This window comes from Notothenia rossii, assembly GCF_949606895.1.
Source record: "Notothenia rossii genome assembly, chromosome: 6".
In the NCBI taxonomy this organism is placed as follows: domain Eukaryota; kingdom Metazoa; phylum Chordata; class Actinopteri; order Perciformes; family Nototheniidae; genus Notothenia; species Notothenia rossii.
This window is the reverse complement of record NC_136909.1, coordinates 1103430-1113429: the sequence shown is the minus strand read 5'-3', so window position 1 is coordinate 1113429 and position 10000 is coordinate 1103430. Positions and strand designations below refer to the sequence as shown.

The following is a 10000-nucleotide window of genomic DNA, read 5'->3' as shown; positions in this document are numbered from 1 at the left end:
TATGGTTCTGATCATGACTCTGTTGGGTCTGACAGTATATCATATGGTTCTGATCATGACTCTGTTGGGTCTGACGGTATATCATATGGTTCTGACCATGACTCTATTGGGTCTGACAGTGTAATATATGGTTCTGACCAAGACTCTGTTGGGTCTGACAGTATATCATATGGTTCTGACCATGACTCTGTTGGGTCTGACAGTATGTCATATGGTGGTTCTGAGCATGACTCCGGCTGGTCTGAAAGTATATCATATGGTTCTGACCCTGACTCTGTTGGGTCTGACAGTATAACACATGGTTCTGACCAAGACTCTGTTGGGTCTGACAGTATATCATATGGTGGTTCTGACCATGACTCTGTTGGGTCTGACAGTGTAATATATGGTTCTGACCATGATTCTGTTGGGTCTGACGGTATATCATATGGTTCTGATCATGACTCTGTTGGGTCTGACAGTATATCATATGGTTCTGATCATGACTCTGTTGGGTCTGACAGTATATCATATGGTTCTGATCATGACTCTGTTGGGTCTGACAGTGTAACATATTGTTCTGACCATGACTCTGTTGGGTCTGACAGTATAACACATGGTTCTGACCAAGACTCTGTTGGGTCTGACAGTTTAATATATGGTTCTGACCATGACTCTGTTGGGTCTGACAGTATATCATATGGTTCTGACCATGACTCTGTTGGGTCTGACGGTATATCATATGGTTCTGACCATGACTCTGTTGGGTCTGACGGTATAATATGGTGGTTCTGAGCATGACTCTGTTGTGTCTGACGGTATATCATATGGTTCTGACCATGACTCTGTTGGGTCTGACGGTATATCATATGGTGGTTCTGACCATGACTCTGTTGGGTCTGACGGTATATCATATGGTGGTTCTGACCATGACTCTGTTGGGTCTGACAGTGTAATATATGGTTCTGACCAAGACTCTGTTGGGTCTGACAGTATATCATATAGTTCTGACCAAGACTCTGTTGGGTCTGACAGTATATCATATGGTTCTGACCATGACTCTGTTGGGTCTGACAGTATATCATATAGTTCTGACCAAGACTCTGTTGGGTCTGACAGTGTAATATATGGTTCTGACAATTATTCTGTTGGGTCTGACAGTGTAACATATGGTTCTGACCATGACTCTGTTGGGTCTGACAGTATATCATATGGTGGTTCTGACCAAGACTCTGTTGGGTCTGACGGTATATCATATGGTGGTTCTGACCATGACTCTGTTGGGTCTGACAGTGTAATATATGGTTCTGACCAAGACTCTGTTGGGTCTGACAGTATATCATATAGTTCTGACCAAGACTCTGTTGGGTCTGACAGTGTAATATATGGTTCTGACAATTATTCTGTTGGGTCTGACAGTGTAACATATGGTTCTGACCATGACTCTGTTGGGTCTGACAGTATATCATATGGTTCTGACCATGACTCTGTTGGGTCTGACAGTATATCATATGGTTCTGATCATGACTCTGTTGGGTCTGACAGTATATCATATGGTTCTGACCATGACTCTGTTGGGTCTGACAGTATATCATATGGTTCTGATCATGACTCTGTTGGGTCTGACAGTATATCATATGGTTCTGACCATGACTCTGTTGGGTCTGACAGTGTAATATATGGTTCTGACCATGACTCTGTTGGGTCTGACAGTATATCATATGGTTCTGACCATGACTCTGTTGGGTCTGACAGTATATCATATGGTTCTGACCATGACTCTGTTGGGTCTGACAGTATATCATATGGTTCTGATCATGACTCTGTTGGGTCTGACAGTATATCATATGGTTCTGACCATGACTCTGTTGGGTCTGACAGTGTAATATATGGTTCTGACCATGACTCTGTTGGGTCTGACAGTATATCATATGGTTCTGACCATGACTCTGTTGGGTCTGACAGTATATCATATGGTGATTCTGACCATGATTCTGTTGGGTCTGTTGGAGGACAGGTCTCTGAAGGATCCGTCCTGCTGCTGCTGGTCTCGGATCAGCCAGGAAACGGACTCTGAGAGCTTCTGGTGGTCCAGAGACACCACAGAGTCCACCAGAGAGAGGGTCCGCACCACCAGGGCCGTCAGCCTAAAGACACAAAGCATTATCAGCATTATTATGTATTTATTTATTTCAGCAAAGACCATGCATACAAATACATGAATCTCAGAAAAGAGAAGAGATGAATGATTCAAGATTTGAGCTAGTAGCTCATTTCCATCAGCAGTCCTCAGGTACATCACAATCAACAAACACAAGTCAATAAAATAATACATAGTACAGTTAAAATAACATTACAATACGTGTGTGTGTGTGTGTGTGTGTGTGTGTGTGTGTGTGTGTGTGTGTGTGTGTGTGTGTGTGTGTGTGTGTGTGTGTGTGTGTGTGTGTGTGTGTGTGTGTGTGTGTGTGTGTGTGTGTGTGTGTGTGTGTGTGTGTGTGTGTGTGTTCGTTCTCACCAGGTGCTGGCTTCTCTATTAACCCACATGCTGTAGCCCGAGTCTTCTCTTCTGAATGAACTGAGTGAAACCAGACCTAAACACCCAAACACACACGTCAGAACAAAATAACGCTAAATTCTGAAAAGAAAATCAGAAAGAAAGTCAGAATTCTTAAAAAAGTCAAAATTCCCAAAAATAATTTTTGAAAAAATTTATCATTCTGGACAAAAGTCAGAAAAAAAGCCAGAAATTAAGAAAATGAAATTCTTAAAAAAAAAAAAAGCCTAAAGTTCAGAATTCTGTTTATTTTTGTATTCTTTAAAAAAGTGAAAACGTGTTCAGCTCACCGTCTGCGATGCTCCTCCTCAGGTCCGCAGAGCTCTTCTCGATGTCTCCTCCCAGCGCCTCCCAGCGCCGGCTGCTCTCCAGGTAAAGATACACCTGAGCGCGCAGCAACAGCCCCCCCGCCTCCATCTCACCTGAGCCCGCCGGCAGGTTGATCAGCTGGCGCAGGCCCTCGGGGGAGTGCAGCACCTCCAGGATGTCCCCCAGGACCTCACCTGGGGGACAATAGGTGAGAGAGTACTTTCTTTTAATCTCTCAATAATGTTTGACTGTTGGGAAAACCCTGAGTGTCCTCTTCCAACATGAGAGTAACACGATCGCAAAGGTATCAACTGTAGCTGTGAACATGACAGGATGTGTGATTACCTAGAACAGGGGTTCCCAAAGTGGAGGGTCGCGAAACCCCGAGTGGGGGTCGCCAGATGATTACAAAATAAAAATGGAAAATTAAAAAAAAAATTAAAAAAATTTGGGGGATTAAATCTTTTTAATTTAAAAAATATATATATATTATTAATAATAACGTTTGCATAGAAAAAAATTCTTAGACAATCCACTAGCGCAGTGTTTCTCAAACTTTTTTTTTCTTTCTGAAATGTATTCACGAGCAGCACCTGAGGTTCAAGCTCGAGCCGGGGACCAGGGAGAGATTTCTATCAGGGTATAAGTTAGGATTCATGTGAGGCAGTCATTAATGAGAGAGGAACAGAATGGCGTTACTTCCTTCCTCTCCACCTGAACCCTCACCGTTGATAGTGATCATCCTCTCCACAGCTGTGTTGGGAACAATGTTGGTGGGAAGTTTGTTCCTCAGCTGCACGACTCTCTTCTCTGAACCTGAAGAGCATAGAGAGGAGTGACTCCAACACTCAAGAGCTACAAAGAACAACCACAAAGAGGCACTGGAAGGGTCTGAACATCGATACAGTGTGTGTGTGTGTGTGTGTGTGTGTGTGTGTGTGTGTGTGTGTGTGTGTGTGTGTGCGCGTGTGTGTGTGTGTGTGTGTGTGTGTGTGTGTGTGTGTGTGTGTGTGTGTGTGTGTGTGTGTGTGTGCGTGTGTGTGTGCGTGTGTGTGTGCGTGTGCGTGTGCGTGTGCGTGTGCGTGTGTGTGTGTGTGTGTTCAGTAAATGTACCGTAGAGTCCCTGGGGGTCCAGCCTTCCTCCAGAAAACACCTCCTTCTTCACTCCTTCAGGCTGGAAACACAAACATCAAGGTGAGCTTCCTGCAAACCACGCCCCGTAAAACTAGGAAAAGTTTTGTGAAGCCGCCATTTTATTTGCTCGCATTAACATTATTAGCATTAGCATTAGCCCAGCGCACCAACGGAAAGAGAATAATTTATGGCAACACAAAAGAAAACATGGGAGCGGTGGAGATGAGGAGGTGTCGGCGTTCTGGAGATTTACTCTGAAGGCTTCAGTAGAAGCTCCTGGGAGTCCAAGCAGCTTCTACTGAAGCCTTCACCAACTCCGGGGACTTCCGGCCGGGGCCTTCGGGTGGCAGTATACGCCGTGAAGTTGTTTGTAGCCTGCCAGTAAACCCAAAGCAGAAGAAGAAGAAGTGACGTCAGCAGCTTCATTTGCCATCAGGAACTTATTCCGGTGTGAACGCGATCTGCTCTTTAGTTCATCAGAAATAAAGAGTTCTGATGAACTAAGTATTGGGAACTAAGTACGGCAAAGTACTTGGTGTGAAACCGATTAATAGCGAGCATTAACATGTTAACGCTGGCAGCCACGGACCTTATTTCAGGACAACAACTAAGGGGCCGTTCACACCTGCCTTGTATAGTCCGGTTGAATCGAACCCTGGTGCGTTTAGCCGCTTGGTGCGGTTCATTTGGGTCGGTGTGAACACAGTCCGAGACCTCTGAAGTGAACTAAACAACCGGACTCTGCTCCGCTAAAACAGGTGGTCTCGGAGCGCTTTCTTGCGAACTCTGGAGCGGTTCATTTCTGGTGTGAACGCAGTCCGCACCAAAACATAGGAAGCGCAGTATTTACGTGTCACAAGAACGCGGATGTCTTCAAAAATCTTTAGCGAAAGAGTCTTTCAAGACATCCGCGTTGTTTAGTTGAAGAGTGAAGCAGAATGAAGTGTTGAACAGTGTCGTGCAAAGTAAAAATTCTCCGTCTGCTACATAAAGTAAGAACAGCTGTCGTCGGTGAAACGCCCTCCTGACTGCAGAACGTCTCTCATGAACAAGAACATGCCGATCTAGATCCCTCCGCTCCGCGTTGGGCTCCTGATCAGCCTGTCGGTGTTACTCTCCCCATAAGGACCGCGCCGCTGCACATTATCCCGCTTATCACACGGCCACATTCTCAACACAGTAACGATATGACTCCCAATATTAATTGAAATGCTTTTATGGATTTAGAAAATGATTTTATTGATTTGAAAAATAGTTGTAAGTATTGATTTAAATTGACGTGCATCCGCTAAGAAAAATAGTCCGTAGTTACTGTTTGATCTACGTAGCAACGGCAGGAACTGCTTCGATAGCGTTTTTGAGGAGCTTTTTGATTACAGATTTGAAAACATGGTTGCTTGCACTAAAAGTAGCACAGTTCATTATGTTAAACCTTGGAGAGTATCTAGATATCCCTGCCCTAATGCCAAAGGAAATGCACACTGAACATGTGTCGCCGTCTGATGTCTATGTCTGGACCGTTGCGTAAAAAGGAGGATTTCTGCCCATTACTTCTCCGCTGTTTTTTAACGGACGTTGTCTGATTATATAATCATATGCGCGGGCCGCTAGTGTCTGTTGATCTCCAGAGTAACAGCAGCATGAGAATAACCTGCCGAAAGTGCCGATGCTCCATGGCGGAGGCTCCGCTAGAAATTGCCGGGATTTGCGTTTTCACCCCCTTAATGTCTGACCAATGGTTGAACAGCATTTCCGAGCACATGACTTGTGTTTAAAGTTTATAGTCCTTCTGAAAAATGAAAAAATTTAACAAACTGTGGTCTGGTGCGCACCTGAGAGCGGACTATTAGGTGTGAATGCACCCAAAGTCTCTTTTAGAAATCGACCAATAGTGAATTTTTTGGGGGGTTATGAGAAAAAAGTCAGAATTACGAGAATGAATTCCAATTCGGAGAAAAGTCCGGATTCCAAAATTCTGAGAAAAATCTGATTTACATAAATAAATTAATATTCTATAATTAGTCCGAATTATTCAAACAAATTAAATTCTGAAAAAAATCTAATTCTGTAAAAAAGTCATAAAAAAGAGAAAATATTTCGAAAAAAAAGTCAAAAAAAAGTCAAAAGTCAAAAAAAAAAGTCTAAATGATTAGAAAAAGTCTAAATTATTAGTAAAGTCTAAATTATTAGAAAAAAGTAATCAGAAGTCAGAATTCTTAAAAAATGTAAAAGTACTGAAAAAGTCAAATTCAGAGAAAAAAGTAAAAAAAACGGAGAAAAAGTCAGAATTCAGATTTTTTAAAAATTATTATTGGAACAAGTTGTCTGAAAAGTCAGAATTCTGAAACGTGTCTCTTCAACTTATTTCAGGACAAAAACACATTCAGAAACCCATTGACCTCCTGAGGGGACAGGAAGTGCTCAGAGTCACATAGTGCAGTGAGGACATGTTTTAGTCGTTCGACCCTTTGTAAGTTCCCTCGACAAAAACAAAGGGATTCCTCCTCAGGGTTCAGGATTTAGGATTCTGGAATATTGTAAAAATAAGGTCTGTGGAAAACGAACCTGTTTGATAAATGCACGTTTTGTTCAGGATCATCTCCACATGTCTACTTTTATAATGTTCTAATCATAAATCTAATGTCCAGAAGCTAAATGCTAACGTGATGCTATAAAGGAACTACAGGCGAGTCCAGCAGCACGACTTCAACGTCACGCCAACTTCAGATCCATATTCAAACACACAGATTCTAGATGGAAGGAGTTGAAGCGTTTGTTTGAACAGTCTGCAGGAGGCAGGGACTTGCTCTCAAGCAGAACAGAAACTAACTTAGAGGAGTGTTTACGTGTTCGGCGTAATGACGTACAACGGCCTCCACGACTTCTGTAGTCCTATTCAGCCACTTGGTAACAACCATCGTTTCTCAGACACGTCCACTCTTCAGAGATCACCAGTGGGGTCACTGCTGATGATTTAATGTAGAACAAAACGTGATGGTAGTGGTGGTCTAATGGATAGTGAGGTGGGCTGAAGATCGGAAGGTTGTGAGTTCAACTCCCGCCAGGAACACCACTACTAGTGTGCCCTTGAGTAAGGCCGTCAGTTACTCCAGGGAGAATGTCCCTGTAATCGTAAATCGGTTTGGATAAAAGCGTCAGCTAAGTGAAATGTAATGATCCGTGTCTCAACCACAGACCTTATTTCAGCTATTTTCCTAAACCCTATGGAGAGATCCCATTGGCTCTGAGACCAGAGAACAGGAAGTGGTGAAATGACTGGTTTTTGGACTCGTCACTGCACCGCTCTATAGGGGACTCTTTAGCTCTCTACAGGTAGACTTTTCTACCCCCTCCCTCGGATCATACCACCACCCTCAGCTTCTTCTCCAAGACGTCCCTCCCGCCCCCCTTGGTCTTCAGGGTGAAGGTCAGAGTGTGCTCTCCGGGCTCCAGCCCCAGCAGGGTGAACTCCACCTTCCCCACCCCCCCCGCTGAGAGGTGCCTCCAGGTGCAGGCCGTGCTTTGCAGACCCCAACCCCCCGGCTGGGACTCCTGCAGGCAGAGACCCGGGCCGGCCGTCAGCGTCACGCAGAACTGGGGAGAGAGAGAGAGAGAGAGAGTTAGCAGAACTGAGGAGAGAGAGAGAGAGAGAGAGAGAGAGTTAGCAGAACTGGGGAGAGAGTGAGAGAGAGAGAGTTAGCAGAACTGAGGAGAGAGAGAGAGAGAGAGAGAGAGAGTTAGCAGAACTGGGGAGAGAGAGAGAGAGTTAGCAGAACTGAGGAGAGAGAAAGAGAGAGTTAGCAGAACTGGGGAGAGAGTGAAAGAGAGAGAGTTAGCAGAACTGAGGAGAGAGAGAGAGAGAAAGAGAGAGTTAGCAGAACTGGGGAGAGAGAGAGAGAGAGAGAGACTTAGCAGAACTGGGGAGAGAGAGAGAGAGAGAGAGTTAGCAGAACTGGGGAGAGAGAGAGAGAGAGAGAGAGAGAGAGTTAGCAGAACTGGGGAGAGAGAGAGAGAGAGACTTAGCAGAACTGGGGAGAGAGAGAGAGAGAGAGTTAGCAGAACTGGGGAGAGAGAGAGAGAGAGAGAGAGAGAGAGAGAGAGAGAGAGTTAGCAGAACTGGGGAGAGAGAGAGAGAGAGACTTAGCAGAACTGGGGAGAGAGAGAGAGAGAGAGAGAGAGAGAGAGTTAGCAGAACTGGGGAGAGAGAGAGAGTTAGCAGAACTGAGGAGAGAAAGAGAGAGAAAGAGAGAGAGAGAGAGAGAGAGAGTTAGCAGAACTGGGGAGAGAGAGAGAAAGAGAGAGACAGTAGGTGCTGTAGTGGTTAGCATCATGGGATATGTAGTGTGCAGAGCATCATGGGATATGTAGTTCTCTTACCTGGATGTTGTCCAGCTGCTGGTTGTAGACGGAGCCACTCAGCTCCAGCTGCTCTCCTCTCACCAGCTGATATGGCAGCGGGATGTCCACACTGAGAGGCAGGGCCACAGACACCTGCACCGTGTCTGCTGCACACACACCTGCGCACACACACACACACACACACACACACACACACACACACACACACACACACACACACACACACACACACACACACACACACACACACACACACACACACACACACACACACACACACACACACACACACACACACACACACACACACACACACACACACACACACACACACACACACACACACACACACACACACACACACACACACACAATTCACCTTTCTGTGTGGATGAAATCTACATCAAATACAAAATGTTTTAGTATCGTCACTTCCCTGTACTTGATTGGCTGCTTTTAATTTGTGGCATTCTTAATCCCATTTAAATCTGAGATTTTAGGAAGAGCTACACACTTTTCACAGATACAAGTCAGTAAGGTCGGGCGTTTAGGAAACTTTTGTGAAAATCCTGAATGTCCTCTTCCAACATGAGAGTAACATGATAACAAAGGTATCAACTGTAGCTGTGAACATGACAGGATGTGTGATGACCTAGAAGAGCATCAGGACTGTTTGAGGCATATGATAGCTATGTGATTAACATGATGATTCAGCCTCTATGGAGAGAGACATATGACAAGCATGATCATTTCTGACGTGGAGCTAATCTGAAGTAAACATTGAATACTGCTTTCTATTCCTCCATCTTGTGACTGAGGAACTCCCTCTCTTGGATATCAGCATGTGAAGGACACTGTTCAGGAACTAGTTGATGCTCTGTATGTGATGACTCCTTCCATTCTGGAGAGGATCACAGATACATGGATCCTGAGATTCAAGCTCAAGCCGGGGACCAGGGATTATTAATATTTAAGTATTCAGAGAAAGTCAGAATTTTTAGAAAAAGTCAGAATTTTGAGATGTTTGAGAAAAAGTCCGAATTTATGGATTTTCAGAAAAAAGTCAGAATTTTGAGATAGTCAGACATTTTAGATTTTGAGAAAAAGTCAAATTCTTTAGAACAAATCCGATTTTTAGAAAAAAGTGAGAATTTGGAGATTTTCAGGAAAAAGTCAGAATTTGGAGATTTTCAGAAAAAAGCCAACATATTGAGAAAACAGTCAGTATTTTATATTATGATTATTTTAGGATGTAAGACGCTGACCAGTGATTATTAACATTTTGAGAAAAAAGTCATAATTTTCAGATTTTAGAAAAGTCCGAATTTTTAGATTTTTGAGAAAAGTCAGATTTTGAATTTTTTAAAACAAAATCAGATTTTTCTGATCTTTCACAAAGAATCAGAATTTTTTGATTTTGAGAAAAATACCAACAAATTCTGTTTTTTTGTTTTGACTAGTTCCATTCTTGAGAGGATTAATAAATACATGGATCCTGATGTTGAAGCTCAAGCCGGGGGCCAGTGAGATTTTTCATGAACACATTTCTGAGTGGAGGGATTTGAAGGACAGACGGACCGTTGCTGAAGACGCCGACGGCCCGGATGTCCCAGGTGGTGAGAGAGTCTGGCAGAGGCCTGGTGACCGGCGTCTTCCCCGAGC

At 43.9% G+C, this 10000-nt stretch overlaps 1 protein-coding gene across 1 annotated transcript in view; it reads right to left on the bottom strand.

Annotated features, from left to right (window-relative positions):
- The window catches only part of c5 (complement component 5), a 70713-nt gene that overhangs the window by 14968 nt on the left and 45745 nt on the right, over nt 1–10000 (bottom strand). The window contains exons 19-26 of the mRNA XM_079689393.1: nt 9917–9999; nt 8357–8496; nt 7346–7573; nt 3959–4019; nt 3572–3661; nt 2827–3039; nt 2498–2573; nt 1967–2126 (exon numbers count right to left, since the gene is read on the bottom strand). Of these exons, the coding sequence (XP_079545519.1) occupies nt 1967–2126; nt 2498–2573; nt 2827–3039; nt 3572–3661; nt 3959–4019; nt 7346–7573; nt 8357–8496; nt 9917–9999 (1051 nt within the window). The remainder of the gene's footprint in view (nt 1–1966; nt 2127–2497; nt 2574–2826; nt 3040–3571; nt 3662–3958; nt 4020–7345; nt 7574–8356; nt 8497–9916; nt 10000) is intronic.